Source organism: Diprion similis, chromosome 9 (genome assembly GCF_021155765.1).
Source record: "Diprion similis isolate iyDipSimi1 chromosome 9, iyDipSimi1.1, whole genome shotgun sequence".
Lineage (NCBI taxonomy): Eukaryota > Metazoa > Arthropoda > Insecta > Hymenoptera > Diprionidae > Diprion > Diprion similis.
The window spans coordinates 6267821-6284382 of NC_060113.1; the positions used below are offsets into that span (position 1 = coordinate 6267821).

The window sequence follows — 16562 nt, forward strand, 5'->3', positions numbered from 1 at the left end:
AATCATTCGTCGAAATTCCTTTCTTTTATATTCGTGAGCAAATTTGCGCGCGTGCGCATAGTTGAATTCAAAAGTGCGCAAATGTTTGCGAACACAGCTGTATTAATACCGTCGGCTATTTCATAAAGGTGTTAATCTATTTGCCAGACATTTCAAAATAATAATAATGTTCTTACCTTGTATACATGACCGACAAAAAAATAAATTCCCAACGTAGTAAAAATAACTTGCGTCAAAGCAGTATAATATGTTTATTCGCAGTGAACGAAAACTTATTGCAATTCTACACCTACAGCCATAGATACTTGCCCGAGGAAAAAATTAGCGGACCTGCAGATTTATTTTTTCATTTTTTTTTTTTTTATTGTCGTACCTGACCCTCTGCAGTAGAGAATCTGTGAAAATCAAGTTTGAATCTTTTTTTCGAGCTTCTATAATCTTGTGAGTTCGAAAGTTCTGTCAAGTTTGTTAACATTTTTCGAAAGAATATGAATTTATTTCCTGTATATTATAAGACTAATCAAGTTGTGTTAGTTTATTCCAGAGATACAGCGTTTGGAAGGAAATTTGGTCCATTATCTAGCAACAGCTGCCAAACATGTGTGAAAAATTAAATGATCCTTTACCTACGCAAACGTTTAGTGATCAAAATGAAAAGCTTTATATTCTTTTTTCCACAATTCAATCCGACAGATATGTATTATGGATTCGCTGATATTCCAAGTACACATATTTTTATTCCGTTGACGTCCGTCATACACAGTCACTCAAAATGATGACAAGTTCAAGTCATAATTCGTGATCAGTTGTGAAATATATAAAACTGAAAATCAGGCATATATTTTATACGGAAAGATTAAAAGGTGCCGAAAATAGTAAGGATGAAGGATATATAAATCCGCTACAACCACTGATCGCGTGCGCATCCTGGCAAGTGACTGTTGGGATCTCTCACCTAATTCAGTATGGCGGCTGGATATGAGTTATGTACCATATACGATGTAGGATAAGTAGCATCGAGGGAGTTTCCACTCAAAAATAGATCGACAGCGAATTCAAGTAAACTCAAAGTGAATCCAAGAGATTTCAAGTGAGATTTCAAGCGCTTCCAGAATGAGTGTGTTCTGAAGTGGTTTGCAGGTTCAACAAAACACTTATGTAAGTACGAAAACATTTTGCAAAATATTTAAATAATGGCATAATGGATGGTCAATAAGTCGTCTGAATTGTGTATGACATTCTGCACTCATAATAACAGTAGATAAGGTTATGAAAGAAAATATAAGATGACGAAATAAACATCAAGATACATGTTAATTTTGTAACGCTCTAGCGTTTCGCGTTTGCGTCGCAAGGATTCGGGATCTTGCACAGTCGGGACGATGCGTTTTTTGGGTCTCGCTTGTTCGTTATTTCCTTGTTCGAATTATCGGTCTTTCTGAATATCATGCGTCATGGTAGCTTCACAACTTCGGGGAGTTTTTTTTCGAAGCTCTGACATTCGAAGTCCTACACCCACCGGAAAAGATGGGATTCCAATCTTTCTTAATAAGATCTGCGGCCTTTTCGGCGATCATGATGATTGGCCCGTGTGGATTTCCGGAGGTAATGTTTGGCATGATAGAAGCGTCCACAACCCGAAGACGATTTACGCCGTAGACCCTCAGGCGTGAGTCTACTACAGCCATTTTGTCGTCAGCAGGGCCCATTTTACAAGTAGAAGTATGGTGATACAGGTTCCATGAAAAAAATCGTGCGTAGCAACGCCAATAATCTCGTGACGGGAAATTCAAATAAGCACACTCTGGAATCACGTTGGAGTTGGGACGTGCATTTAATTCCTTCATAGCCCAGGTTTGGCTGAGGTTGTAGGCAAAATAGACTCCTTCTACCTGTGGATCCAAAAATCGTTCATAAAATCTTTATGATCTCCAGTTATGTAGGTGTTTCTCAATACAAAAATTATGAACGTACCAAAACCTCCAGATCATTCGGATGGTCGAAATAATTCGGAACTATGATTGGCTTGTGTGCGACATTATTGTCTCTCAGCTTAATGTAACCTCTACTCTTCGGGTGTATCAGTGACGGCACCACACTGTATGCTTCCTTATCGATTATATCCGCGTATAAGGCTGAGTAAAAGTCGTCTCTGAGACCATAGACGCTCTTAACGAGTTCACTATTCGTATTTAGAGCCGCTGAACCCATGAATATTTGGAGATCTGGGTAATCATTGGTACTGTTGGCGTACCTAAAAAAAATGTAATGTTTAACCAAAGATATTTGTATAATACTTTCTAGTATGGGAATGTGTGTCAGGTACCAGGTGTACCGGTAAAGCAGGTCGTTTCACGCCTGGCGTAAGTTGCAAATACGTGGAGAGAAAAATACTTTGCTTCCATGATGCACTCCATACTTTGTTTATACCGGAATTCAACAAAGGGCACTTTTAACTACTAGGATATAAAAATCCACTTTACGCATTCCGATGCTCCATTTCATGATGTTGCAAAAATTATTCTCTTATCGGACGAAACGTAGGAAAAAAATGAAGCGTGAGCCATACTGTGTACACAAGTAGACTTATGCGTGATGAATCACTTGTTAATCCAGAGAAATGTTCAACCAAAACGCTGAATAATTCGCAGAATGTCAGCCTTCCGAATAAACATGTCGCAAGCATAATCCTTCAATGTATCTATCATAAATAGAATTAGAACTGTAAACACGTGCATCACTCTGATCGGACTGTGCATACGAACAATTTTTAATTACAATCTGATTTTGAAGAAAATCCGAGTCTGACTACAGCAACTTCTGATAAATACAGAATTTAAAAAAAATCATGATGCTTATGTTACTATCATACCTGATAAATATTACTATAAATCACTGAATTATCAGTACTCATCTATATACAAATAATAGCCGTGCTTGTGTTCAAGTCCTGCAGATACGTCGAAAAAGTCACATCGTTGAACGTTTTCTATGCAAAACCACTCTAGTAAAAACTATCCAATATCACATATCTAGTATGCAGCATTATGGACGTACACGAAAGCTACTATTTCAGGTTCATCATTGGGTATATTCTACAGTAATATTGAGTTATCACACATTTGCACAGAAGGGCAAATGATGTGTCGGGGTTCAGAAGACCAATCTACAAAGATCGAACAGTTAGGTACACATAATCGTAACTTTACTATTTTAAAGTTGCGTTCATGATAAGACTTCATGTCGGGCTCAAGACGCACCTTGAGAGGCGGGGAAACAGATTAAAAATTTCTATTTCAAAGGTACATGAGATTATCTTCTCACGTTTTTGTTATTTTGCAATGTAGAGATAATGCATTATACGTCAGACAGTGGTGGATTATTCTGGTTCGAGTTGACAATTTGTCTCGTAATGCTTAAGAGTACTCACCTGGTTTTGATGAAACCAAGTACTTCACCGATGCCTATACCATATAGCCGACCCTCTTTTTTTACGAGAAAGTCCGTTATTTGTGCTAGGGTTGTTGTAGAGGCGTTATATGGTGGATCAATTAGGAAAGCGAGTCCACCAATCGTAACATGATCCTGAAGATTTTGCCCGACTCCTGGGCTGTCGTGAATAACCTCAATTCCAATATCTTCCAGGTGTTCTTTGGGTCCAATTCCTGAGAGCATTAGCAGTTGAGGCGATTGAACAGCGCCCGCTGAAAGTATTACTTCTTTTCTTGCACGAACGCTGCGCCTTATGTTTTCTCGGACAAATTCAACTCCGTAAGCTGTTTTTGTAGCCTTATCCACGAGAATCTTACTGACCAAAGAATTCGTACTAATGTATAGGTTTTTTCTATCAGCTGTGGATCGCAAATAGGCTTTCGAAGTGCTGCATCGGAGGCCATTTCTTGTCGTGCTTTGCGGTCTATCAAATCCCATCTGCGTCTTGCCGTTTATATCCACCTGACGGTAACCCATTTCAGATGTAGCATTCAAAAAGTATCTTTTTATCGGGTGCTCGTACCTTAGGTTTTCAATTGTTAGGGGCCGGAGGTTCCGCGATGAGGTGATTCGCGGAGCTCGGGAATCGTGACATTTTCTGCCTTTTTGAAATATGGTAAAACGTCATCGTATCCCCAACCAGGATTTCCTAAATCCCTCCAGTTGTCGTAATCTCTTCGATTTCCACGTACGTATACAAAGGCATTGATGCTGCTGGTTCCTCCAAGTACTTTACCTGTGTACATGGGGCATTGATTGTTGACCATGCCTTTACAATAGGTCGACGAAGGTTCACTTTTGAATTGCCAGTCTAAGCCCTTGTTTAAAAGATCGAAAGAAAATGCAGGTACTGCAGAGATGACTCCTTCATCACCTCCTGCCTCCAAAAGTAAGACAGTCCAATTTTCATTTTCCGTTAATCTGTTAGCAATTACCGCTCCTGCAGATCCCGACCCAATTATTATAAAGTCGTATTGGTCCATCAGTTCTTCCGTTGGAACGATGCGTACTCTGTTATCCTTGTCGACAATGTCAGGTCGCAAAAGCAATATCAGAAGTTCGAAAAATGCAATGTACCCGATTGTTGCCCCGGGGGATAAGGCTAAGCGGATCCCGGTATATGCCCACTTAACAATCAGTTGGGGTAGAGGCGTGTTTCTGTCGGGTACAATATCCATTCTGACTTTGTGATTTGATGTCGGCTTTGAAAATTTTTTGCTGTATCAAAAACTGAACATGACACTGATCAGAGTTCCGTGGAAACACTTGGTTTTTATATCCGCAAATATATTTGTGCGCATGCGCATACTTCGGGTCAAACGGGTGCGGATGTTTGCGTACATAACGGTACGAATCACATGATCCTCATCATACCAGTATTTCTAATTTGGATTATCACTGTACGCGTATAATAATGATTTGGCTAATGTGTATGTGACTTAAATAAGTACTTAGGCTCAAATATTTTTTTTTCTGTCCCTATTTATACATTCTACTTACCAAGTCATATCGGTACTCAGGTTCAAGTATTTATTTTCTCGTCCGTACCCACACATTCCAAATCCCTGGTCCAGTAAGTGTTCAGATTCAAATTTTTTTTCCCTTTCCATTCGTACGTAGTCAGCTATAGTAGGCTTGAAGTTCCGTGTTCACGCGCTCGCGAAGTACGCATGAGAACAGAAACTTCTTGCATTCGAATCACATCATAGACTCACAGAGATGTAGATGGAGTCAGATCTCTTACTATAGTCGATGACTTAGCAGAGGAAACACATAGACTTATAGAATTATCTTGAATATGACGTTTTATAACAGCCTGTCACAAGTTCACAGAACTGAAGGAATCTCTCGGGATACTCTTCTCTCTTGGAGTTCGTTATATTACGTACATAAAACCAATGTGATAAATGAATAAAGATTTGAGAAAGTCCATCAAGTTATGTTTTACATACAGTATTTATTCGATGACATTAGTCATTTGCGCTGTGAATACAATGGAGAAACAATCACCATGAAGCCATTTGAAATAATATACCTACAGAGTGGAAATAATGAGTTCAGAAGAAATTTACGTCGACGATATTCTTGGTTGTATGTGATAATTGTCATACCCTTTGATCACTGTACATATTTATTTATTAAATTAGTGATCATTCATAAACGTATCATGTACCTAATCGTGTTTATACATAATTAGTTTATATGTTCACGTATAAACCATCTGGGTCATGTTTGGAATCCCGAAAGATCAAAAGTTTGAACGACCAAATACACGGAGTATAAATTTTTGAAAAGCCAAGCACTGAAAACTCAATATCCTAAATATACAAAAACTCTATTACGCAGAATTTGGAACGACCGACGCTGTGAATAACGAAATTTTAATATACCAGGATTTCAGAATGTCCTTCTATGGAATCCACCGCATTCAATTACGACTCGCATATTTATTGGCACTTTCACGCCAGCGACCCGTGCTTGTACAGTAGAAACGACTCGAGATTTTGCACCGTCGGAAGAATGCGTTTTCGAAGACTCTCATGGTCGTCGTAAATTCATCGTTCGAACTATCATCTTTCTGAATGCTATGCGTAATCGTAGCCTTGCCATGCTGGGAAGATGTTTTCCGAAGCTCTGACATTTGAGGTCTTGCATCCACCGGAAAAGATGGGGTTATCTTTCTTGATAAGATCTGCTGCCTTTTCAGCGATCATGATAGTCGGCGCGTTGGGATTTCCGGATGTAATAGTTGGCATAATAGAAGCATCCACAACCCGAAGACGATTTACGCCGTAGACCCTCAGGCGTGAGTCTACTACAGCCATTTTGTCGTCAGCAGGGCCCATTTTACAAGTAGAAGTATGGTGATACAGGTTCCATGAAAAAAATCGTGCGTAGCAACGCCAATAATCTCGTGACGGGAAATTCAAATAAGCACACTCTGGAATCACGTTGGAGTTGGGACGTGCATTTAATTCCTTCATAGCCCAGGTTTGGCTGAGGTTGTAGGCAAAATAGACTCCTTCTACCTGTGGATCCAAAAATCGTTCATAAAATCTTTATGATCTCCAGTTATGTAGGTGTTTCTCAATACAAAAATTATGAACGTACCAAAACCTCCAGATCATTCGGATGGTCGAAATACAGCGGAACTATGATTGGCTTGTGTGCGACATTATTGTCTCTCAGCTTAATGTAACCTCTACTCTTCGGGTGTATCAGTGACGGCACCACACTGTATGCTTCCTTATCGATTATATCCGCGTATAAGGCTGAGTAAAAGTCGTCTCTGAGACCATAGACGCTCTTAACGAGTTCACTATTCGTATTTAGAGCCGCTGAACCCATGAATATTTGGAGATCTGGGTAATCATTGGAACTGTTGGCGTACCTAAAAAAATATGAAATGTTTAACCAAAGATATTTGTATAATACCTCCTAGTATGAGAATGTGTGTCAGGTACCAGGTGTACCGACAAAGCAGGTCGCTTCACGCCGGGCGTAAGTTGCAAATACGTGGAGAGAAAAATACTTTGCTTCCATTATGCAATCCATCCTTTTTTTATACCGGAATTCAAAAAAGAGCACTTTTAACTACTAGGATATAAAAATCCACTTTACGCATTCCGATGCTCTATTTTATGATGTTGCAAAAACGATTACTTTATCGGACGAAATGCAGGGAAAAAATGATGCGTAAGCCATACTGTCTTACATAAGTAGACTCATGCGTGATGAATCACCTGTTGATTCAGAAAAATGTTCAACCAAAACACGGAATAACCCGTATAATGTCAGTCTTTCGAATACACATGTTGCAAGCATAATCCTTTCATGTATCCATCAGAAACGGAATTACAACTGCAATTCTTGAAGTGTCTAATCTGTCAATCAGATCTCGACATGTTTTGCAGATTTTGTGTACACATACATCACGCTTTGATTGAACTCTGCGTACAAACAATTTTAAATTGTACTCTCACTATAAGGCTCACTACAGTAACTTCTCATAAACACGAAATTTAAAAAAAATCGTCATGCTTATTTTACTGTCACACGTGATCGATGTTACTATAAATCACTAAATTATCAGTAATTATCTGTACACAAATAGAAAGCTCTGCTTGTCTTCAAGTCCTGCAGATACATAAAAATAATCAAATTCTTGAACAATTTTTATGCGGAACTACTGTGGTGAAAACTTTCCAATTTCACGCATCATGGATGTATAAGTAACTATTTCAGGTCCATCATTATAGGTATATTCCACAGTAAGATTGAATTATCACGCATTCGCCGAGAAGGGCAAAGGATCTGTCGGGGTTTAGAAGTACCATTTACAAATACCGGACAGTCAGGTACGCGTAATAGTCACTTGGCCATTTTAAAGTTATGTTCATGGCAGACTTTGTGTCGGGCTCAAGACGCACCCTGTGAGGTGGTGAAAAAGGCTGAAAATTTCTATTTCAAAGGTACATGAGATGATGTCATTACCATTTTGTTTTTTTGTAATGTAGAGATAATGCATTATACATCAGTCAGTGGTGGATTACTCTGGTTCGAGTTGACAATTTGTCTCGTAATACTCAAGAATATTCACCTAGTTTTCATGAAACCCAGTACTTCGCAGACGCCTATACCAAATAGGTGACCCTCTCTTTTCACGAGAAAGTCTGTAACTTGTGCTAGAGTTGTTGTGGATGTGTCATATGGTGGATCAATTGGAAAAGTGAGTCCACCAATCGTAATATGATCCTGAAGATTTTGCCCGACTCCGGGGCTGTCGTGAATAACCTTAATTCCAACATCTTCCAGGTGTTCTTTGGGTCCAATTCCTGAGAGCATTAGCAGATGAGGCGATTGAACAGCGCCAGCTGAGAGTATTACTTCTTTTCTTGCACGAACGCTGCGCCTTATGTTTTCTCGGACAAATTCAACACCGTAAGCTGTTTTTGTAGTTTTATCCATGAGAATCTTATGGACCAAAGAATTCGTACTAATGTATAGGTTTTTCCTATCAGCTGCGGATCGCAGATAGGCTCTCTCCGTGCTGCATCGGAGGCCATTTCTTGTCGTGCTTTGTGGTCTATCAAATCCCATCTGCGTCTTACCGTTTATATCCACCTGACGGTAACCCATTTCAGATGTAGCATTCAAAAAGTATCTTTTTATCGGGTGCTCGTACCTTGGGTTTTCAACTGTCAGTGGGCCGGAGGTTCCGCGATAAGGTGATTCGCGGAGTTCGGGAATCGTGACATTTTCTGCCTTCTTGAAATATGGTAAAACGTCATCGTATCCCCAACCAGGATTTCCTAAATCCTCCCAGTTGTCGTAATCTCTTTGATTTCCACGTACGTATAGTAAGGTATTGATGCTGCTGGTTCCTCCAAGTACTTTACCTGTGTACATGGGGCATTGATTGTTGACCATGCCTTGACAATACGTCGACGAAGGTTCACTTTTGAATTGCCAGTCCAAACCTGTGTTTAAAAGTTCGAAAGAATATGCAGGTACAGCAGAGATGACTCCTTCCTCACCTCCTGCCTCCAAAAGCAAGACAGTCCAATTCTTATTTTCCGTTAATCTGTTGGCAAGTACAGCTCCTGCAGATCCCGATCCAATTATTATAAAGTCGAACTGATTTGGCAACTCTTCCGTTGGAACGATGCGTACTCTGTTATCCTTGTCGACAATGTCAGGTCGCAAAAGCAATATCAGAAGTTCGAAAAATGCAAAGTACCCGATTGTTGCCCCGGGGGATAAGGCTAAGCGGATCCCGGTATATGCCCACTTAACAATAAGTTGGGGTAAAGGCGTATTTCTGTCGGGTACAATTTCCATTCTGACTCTTGTGATTTGATGTCGGCTTTGAAAATTTTTTGCTGTATCGAGAACCGAACATGAAATACTGATCAGACTTCCGTCAAAATGCCCGGTTTTTATATTCGAAAAAATATTCGTGTGCATGCGCATACTTCGGGTCAAACGGGTGCGTATGTTTGCATACATAGCGGTACAAATCACATGATCCTCATCATACCAGTATTTCCAACTTAGATTATCAGTATATGCGTATAATAATGATTTTGCTAATGTGTATGCGATTCGAACAAGTACTTAGGCTCAAATATTTTTTTCCTATCCCTATTTATACATTCTACTTACAAAGTCAAATACGTACTCAGGCTTAGGCATTTATTTTCTCGTCCCCACCCTCACATTCCAAGTACCTGGTCTAGTGAGTGTTCGGGTTTAAATATTTTTTTTCCATGCGTTATATGTCTCATGTATAATGTTCATACGTAGTTAGCCAGCTATAGCAAGCTTGAAGATCCGTGTTCACGCACTCGCGAAGTGCAAATGAGAACAGAAATTTCTTGCATCCAGTTTATTGTCCCTGTTCTTTCATTGTTTTCCGAATTTCCCTAAGCTCAGACCAGGGACTAGATCAATGGCTCTCCGTCAGACTTGGGTTCCTCAAACTGGCGTCCCTGACATGAATAAAATAAAAAAACAATGCGGTCCACTAAGTGTTCGGTTCACCTAAACTGTCTCTGATCTAGATTTGGTCCGAGAAGAGGTACAGATTTTTCAATTCAACGTCAGATACGAAACGGCAACAAAATAATGTACAATCGATATCTTAAGATTCGTCAGATATTAAAAAATAATTTAAGCTTTTAGTATCTGTGATAACAAAACAAAACAAAATAAAAATTACAGTTTTACAAAAGAAGAAGCATTAAAACTAGAACCATTTTGCAAAATTAATAGAACATAAATTAAATGACACGATTAATCGAGTTACGAATCTTTCTAGAACATTCTAACATTGCCGGCTTTCCGTTTGATCAGGCTACTTTGCTACTTTTCGATTCTATATCGAGCTCTACGGTTACTTTAATTCGTCATTCAAAATTTTGATAATCTTCAATTCGTCAGCGACTTGCATTACGTGTACAAATCCAGTACATGTCCGTGATATGAAATACGGAATGATGCTGATTTAGGTGACTATTTCAAGAGGAAGTTAGTACCACAGAAATATCAAGTGAGTCGACCGAACTCTTTGCTATAAATCACTTCGCAAGTGCCTCGTTACAACGTTTCATATTTACAGACTTTCCTCGGGTGTACAGTAGGTACTACCTCGTCATAAGAGAGTGTAAGGGAGGTCAGGGAATGGGATTCATCGAAATTCGTCGCTGTTATCAGAGATTTTTAATTATTATCTTTACGTGACTCCTTTATACGATTCTCTCACTTATGCCTACTTCGTTTTTTCCAGTATTTACCACTCTTTTCGTTTCATTCATTTACTTCATTTTCAACTGGCCCTTGAATATTGGAGTTCGTTATATTACGTACATAAAACCAATGTGAGCAATGAATAAAGATTTGAGAAAGTCCATCAAGTTATGTTTTACGTATAGTATCTATTCGATGGCATTAGTCATTTCCGCTGTGAATACAATGGAGAAACAATCACCATGAAGCCATTTGAAATCATATACCTACAGAGTGGAAATAATGAGTTTAGAAGAAATTTACGTCGACGATATTCTTGGTTGTACGTGATAATTGTCATACCCCTTGATCACTGTATATATTTATTTATTAAATTAGTGATCATTCATAAATGTATCCTGTACCTAATTGTATATATACATAACGAGTTTATATGTTTACGTATAAACAATCTGGGTCATGTCTGGAATCCTGAAAGATCAAAAGCTTGAACGACCAAATACTCGACGTATAACTTTTTGAAAAGCCAAGCACTGAAAACTCGATATCCTAAATATACAAAAACTCTATTACGCAGAATTTGGAACGACCGACGCTGTGAATAACGAAATTTTGATATATCAGGATTTCAGAATGTCCTTTTATTGAATCCACCGCATTCAATTACGACTCGCATATTCATTGGCACTTTCACGCCAGCGACTCGCGCTTGTACGGTAGAAACGACTCGAGATTTTGCACCGTCGGAACAATGCGATTTTGAAAACTCTCGTGGTTGTCGTGAATTCATCGTTCAAACTATCATCTTTCTGAATGCTATGCCTCAGCGTAGCTCTGAAATTCAGGGAAGATGTTTTCCGAAGCTCTGACATTCGAAGTCCTGCATCCACCAGAAAAGATGGGGTTCCGATCTTTCTTGATAAGATCCGCTGCCTTTTCAGCGATCATAATAATTGGTGCGTTGATATTACCGGATGGAATAATTGGCATAACAGAAGCATCAACAACTCGAAGACCACTCACACCGTGAACCCTCAGACGTGAGTCTACCACAGCCATTTTGTCGTCAGCAGGGCCCATTTTACAAGTGGAAGCGTAGTGATAATTAGACAATGTGAAAAATCGTGCGTAGCAACGCCAGTAATCACGTGACGGAAAATTTAAATGAGCACACTCTGGGATCGTGTTAGAGTTGATACGTGCATTCAGTTTCTTCATAGCTGAGGTTTGGCTGAGATTGTAAGCAAAAAAGACTCCTTCCACCTGTGAATTCGAAGATCGTCATTAAAATCCGTCTCAGCTTGAGCTATGTTGATGTGTTTTTTATGTACAAACTATCTACATACCAAAACCTCCAGATCATCTGGGTGGTCGAAATAATTTGGAACGATGATTGGCTGTTGTGCGACATTATTATCTCTCAGCTTGATGTAGCCTCTACTTTTCGGATGTATTAGCGCTGGTGTCACACTGTAGGCTTCCTTATCAATTATACCCGAAAATAAAGCTGCGTAAAACTCGTCTCTGAGACCAACGATACTCTTCACAACGTCACCGTTTGAATTTTGAGCGCCTGAACCAAGATATAATTGGAGGTCCGGGAAATCGATAGAACTGTTGGCATACCTAAAACGAAACAGATAGTTTAGCTAGAGATATTTGTATAAATTGTGTGTAAATTTGTATGAAAATTTATATGTGATGAATTATCTGTTTATCCAGACAACAGTTCAAATTCTCGCCTATCTCTCCACAGTGTCGTCGGTCATCACCGGTACCCCCCACCCTACTCGTCAGGCCCTGACGGTATTTCTCTTTCTTTCATCCACAAGGGTAACCTTAAATTATTGCCGCTTTTGCATCACTGTTTAATCCCTGTTTGAGGCTTTAATATTTTCAATCTTACTGTAAAACTATCCTGCTACCCACTATCAACGGAATTAAAACTAGAATTTCTTGCCAGATCTTAGTCTGGTATGTAATTTCTATGATTGGACTATGCATAGAAAATTTTTTAAGTTCAATGTCATTGAATAGAAAATCCGAGACTGATTACAGTAACTCCCGACAAACACAAGATTCAAGAAGTGTCGAGCTACCCATGTTTTTACAATTATATATGACACTTCTTACTATAATTCACCAAATTCTCAGTCATCATGTGTATACAAACAGAGGCCATGTTTGTGTTTAAGTCTTGCAGGTACTTTGGAAAAAATTACATTGTTATGACGTTAAACTATTTCTATTCAAAACCATTGTAGTGAAAAATTCTCATTTTTACACATTTAGTATATGGCATCTTGGATGCCCAGAAAACTGTCCATCATTAAGTACACATGAAACGTTCCGAATGTGAAGTAAATCGTGCGTCTTTGATCTTTATTAGACCCGTGAACTACATGACACTTCTATGATATGAATAAAACCCTAATTACAACCAGAAACAAAGGGATCTGAGTTATTATTATTGTTGTTGTTGTTACGATTATTCTGATTTGGGCAAAGAATGCATGGGGGTTAGAAGAACCATCTGCAAACGTGCGACACAGATTTTGTGCATAACTTACGAAACCGCGTACTTTACAATTCAACGTACTGCTCAAAATTGATCCTCATAAGTAGGAAAAAATTTTAAGTATCTAATTCAGAAGCATATAAGATTATGTTATTTGTTTTACATTATAGAGATAGCATGTACGGCTGTCAGACGTGGATTATTTTGTTACAAGTTGACAATTTGTCTCGTAATACTTGAAAATATTCACCTGGTATTGATGAAACCCAGTACGTCGCAGAAGCCTAGACCATATAGTTGACCCTCTTTCTTAACCAGAAATTCCGATACTTCTGCTAGAGTTGTAGGTGTGTTATATGGTGGATCAATTAGAAAAGTGAGTCCACCAGTCATAACATGATCCTGAAGATTTTGCCCGACTCCTGGGCTGTCACGAATAACCTTTACTCCAACTTCTTCTAGGTGTTCTTTAGGTCCAATTCCTGAGAGCATTAGCAGATGAGGCGATTGAACAGCGCCAGCTGAGAGTATTACTTCTTTTCTTGCACGAACGCTGCGCCTTATGTTTTCTCGGACAAATTCAACACCGTAAGCTGTTTTTGTAGCTTCATCAATGAGAATCTTATTGACCAGAGAATTCGTACTGATGTATAAGTTTTTCCTATCAGCTGTGGATCGCAGATAAGCTTTCTCCGTGCTGCATCGCAATCCGTTTCTAGTAGTGGTTTGCGCTCGGTTAAATCCAGTTTGCGTCTTACCGTTCACATCTACCTCATGGTAGCCTATTTCAGATATACCTTTCAAAAAGTATCTTTGTATCGGGTGCTGAGACTTTGTGTTTTCAACTGTCAGAGGGCCAGAGGTCCCATGATACGATGACTCGCGGAGACCGGGAATCGTGATATTTTCTGCTTTTTTGAAATACGGTAAAACGTCATCGTATCCCCATTCAGGATTTCCTAAATCCCTCCAGTTGTCGTAATCTCTTCGGTTTCCACGTACGTATAGCATGTAATTAAGGCTGCTGCTCCCTCCAAGTGATTTACCTATGGTCCAGCTGCATTGATTGTTGACCATGCCTTTACAATGGGTCGATGAAGGTTCAGTTTTGAATTTCCAATCCATATCAGTGTTCACAAGATTATACATCAATCCAGGTACATCGGAGATAACTCTTTCATCACCTCCAGCTTCTAGTAGCAAGACAGTCCAGTTTGTATTTTCCGTTAGTCGGTTAGCTAGTACAGCTCCTGCGGATCCTGCGCCGATTATTATAAAGTCGAACTGACTTGGCAACTCTTCCGTTGGAACGATGCGTACTCTGTTATCCTTGTCGACAATGTCAGGTCGCAAAAGCAATATCAGAAGTTCGAAAAATGCAACGTACCCGATTGTTGCCCCGGGGGATAATGCTAAGCGAATCCCGGTAAATGCCCACTGAACAATCAGTTGGGTTACAGGTGTATTTCTGTCAGGTACAATATCCATTATCACTCCGTGATTTGATGTCGGCTTCAAAAATTCGTTGCTGTATCGACAACTCAACTCGACATACTGATTAGACTTCCGTTGAAATACTTGGTTTTTATAGTCGGAAAAATATTTGTGAGCATACTTCAGGTCAAAAGGGTGTGTAGGTTTGTGAATATAGCGGTACAAATCACATGATCTTCTCATCACACCGGTATTTTTACCTTAGGTGAACTTTTTCCAAGCATAATAATGATTTTGTCAATTTGTATGCAATTCTAACAAGTACTCAGGTTAAAGTATATAGAAGGAGGTACCCGAGCATGCAAATGTGAACAAGATAGCGAATATATAAAACTCAGTATTCACCTGACAAGGCATGTAGAATACTAAGCAATATGACTCTCATTTATTGTTAGAATGCAGAATATAAATGATTCTCAAGAGCTGTGGCATAAAAAGTTTCTGAAGTTTCTATTACGGGGTATATCTATTAGTAATTCTACTAGTAATTGAGAATGGATTATAATGCTATGCTCAAAGTGAATGACAGAAAAAATGAATTGCAACTTCATTGTTGATCGATCCAAACATACAATCGCAACTTCACGAGGTACATTATAATCAATTTGTTACTGGAGTCACGCCACGTCGATCAACCTGTTAAACGAGCCCGGTAATACGCCGTGACGTACATTTTTCAAAAGTCCGTTTCATTGAAAACAGTCACGTCTTTATTTATCGCTCGAAGCGTGCGGTGTCTGTCATTTCGAGATTTTTCTTTAGCCGCTTGAGCGAAGTTTATCGCGCGATCATTTCATTATTACATTCTTATGACAACCATTTCCTCCCCTTAAATGAAAAGTTGCGTACAGACCAACAACGGTCCCCTACATTATAGGTATGTCATAAACGGTCAAGTTAGCTGGTACCGAGAACTGACCTAAGAATCGCTGATGAAATAACTAGAGACCATTTAGAGCAATTCTCTTTCTGTTAAATTGAAATTTACATTAGTAATCGAGATCATCTATGTACATTAGAAATATCAAAGCCAAGCAGGACACTCAATAAGCTGTATGAATGAATGCGTGTGTTAATTTCGGTAAGATGTCAGATCAGGTTAGATTCAAGAGATAATTTCACATCAATTTATCTAGTCATATACAAACATTTATTCCCGGGACGCGATGTCACACACTGCACACTTTATTTAAATTCAGGAATCCGGTCAATACCGATCTCATGACCATCTCATTTTGAGAATACATGATCTAGCGTGAAAATTTTCAGTTCTTTCTCGAAGGTAATTATTACGTCTAGCTCTCAAGCAGATTGCTCTTTACACTACTAGTTGCTCACAGAGCCAGCTCAACTGCAGCTAGCTAGTCCCGTACATCCTAATTGTTCCTATGTACTAACTCTCAAGAGTCATCTTCCATTCGGTCAACATCTAAATTCACCTTTCTTCCCACAAGCAAACTGAACACTTGCCTTTTTCTTTCTACGATCAATTTCTTCTCCACAACATTTCGTTTTGCTCTATAGTTATCTTTTACAATGAATCAATTGTATAAACAATCATTCAACTCCTTTAATATTCGTTCGTTTTATCTCTTCTTATCCACCGTAAGTATGCGTAGTCCACGCATTGGGGCCAACACACACTGTTGCGGGTCCGATTCGATCCGATCCGATCCGATGCGATCCGATTCGATACGATGCGATCCGATCCGATCCGATCCGATCCGATCCGAACCGATCCGAACCGAACGGAACGGGTCTGACCGGCTGCAAACCTTCAGTGTAACGCAGTAAGCGACCGTTAGGCGCA

The 16562-nt window shown here is 39.3% G+C and overlaps 2 protein-coding genes and 1 pseudogene across 2 annotated transcripts; all 3 read right to left on the reverse strand.

Annotated features, from left to right (window-relative positions):
- Window positions 1-1329: 1329 nt before the first annotated feature.
- Window positions 1330-4714, reverse strand: LOC124410157 (annotated as a pseudogene).
- A 1363-nt stretch (window positions 4715-6077) lies between these two features.
- On the reverse strand, window positions 6078-9333 carry LOC124410158 (glucose dehydrogenase [FAD, quinone]-like). The gene is made up of 3 exons (XM_046888321.1): window positions 8093-9333; window positions 6604-6883; window positions 6078-6521 (listed from the first exon to the last, which is right to left on the reverse strand). The coding sequence occupies exons 1-3, from the start codon at window positions 9331-9333 to the stop codon at window positions 6078-6080; spliced, it is 1965 nt and encodes a 654-aa protein (XP_046744277.1).
- A 2223-nt stretch (window positions 9334-11556) lies between these two features.
- LOC124410453 (glucose dehydrogenase [FAD, quinone]-like) lies at window positions 11557-14746 on the reverse strand. Its single transcript, XM_046888834.1, has 3 exons — window positions 13509-14746; window positions 12087-12366; window positions 11557-12003 (listed from the first exon to the last, which is right to left on the reverse strand). Exons 1-3 carry the CDS (start codon window positions 14744-14746, stop codon window positions 11557-11559), a joined length of 1965 nt encoding a protein of 654 aa, XP_046744790.1.
- Between the last annotated feature and the right edge of the window lie 1816 nt (window positions 14747-16562).

What these genes read in the sequence shown, in the direction of transcription:
- LOC124410158 (XM_046888321.1), bottom strand. Translation starts at nt 9,333, where the DNA reads ATGGAAATTGTACCCGACAGAAATACGCCTTTACCCCAACTTATTGTT. An exon ending in CTGGGTTTCATGAAAACTAG is followed by an intron (nt 6,884 to 8,092) that starts GTGAATATTCTT and finishes ATATTTTTTTAG; the next exon opens with GTACGCCAACAGTTCCAATG. An exon ending in CGAATGATCTGGAGGTTTTG is followed by an intron (nt 6,522 to 6,603) that starts GTACGTTCATAA and finishes TTGGATCCACAG; the next exon opens with GTAGAAGGAGTCTATTTTGC.
- LOC124410453 (XM_046888834.1), bottom strand. Translation starts at nt 14,746, where the DNA reads ATGGATATTGTACCTGACAGAAATACACCTGTAACCCAACTGATTGTT. An exon ending in CTGGGTTTCATCAATACCAG is followed by an intron (nt 12,367 to 13,508) that starts GTGAATATTTTC and finishes GTTTCGTTTTAG; the next exon opens with GTATGCCAACAGTTCTATCG. An exon ending in CAGATGATCTGGAGGTTTTG is followed by an intron (nt 12,004 to 12,086) that starts GTATGTAGATAG and finishes TCGAATTCACAG; the next exon opens with GTGGAAGGAGTCTTTTTTGC.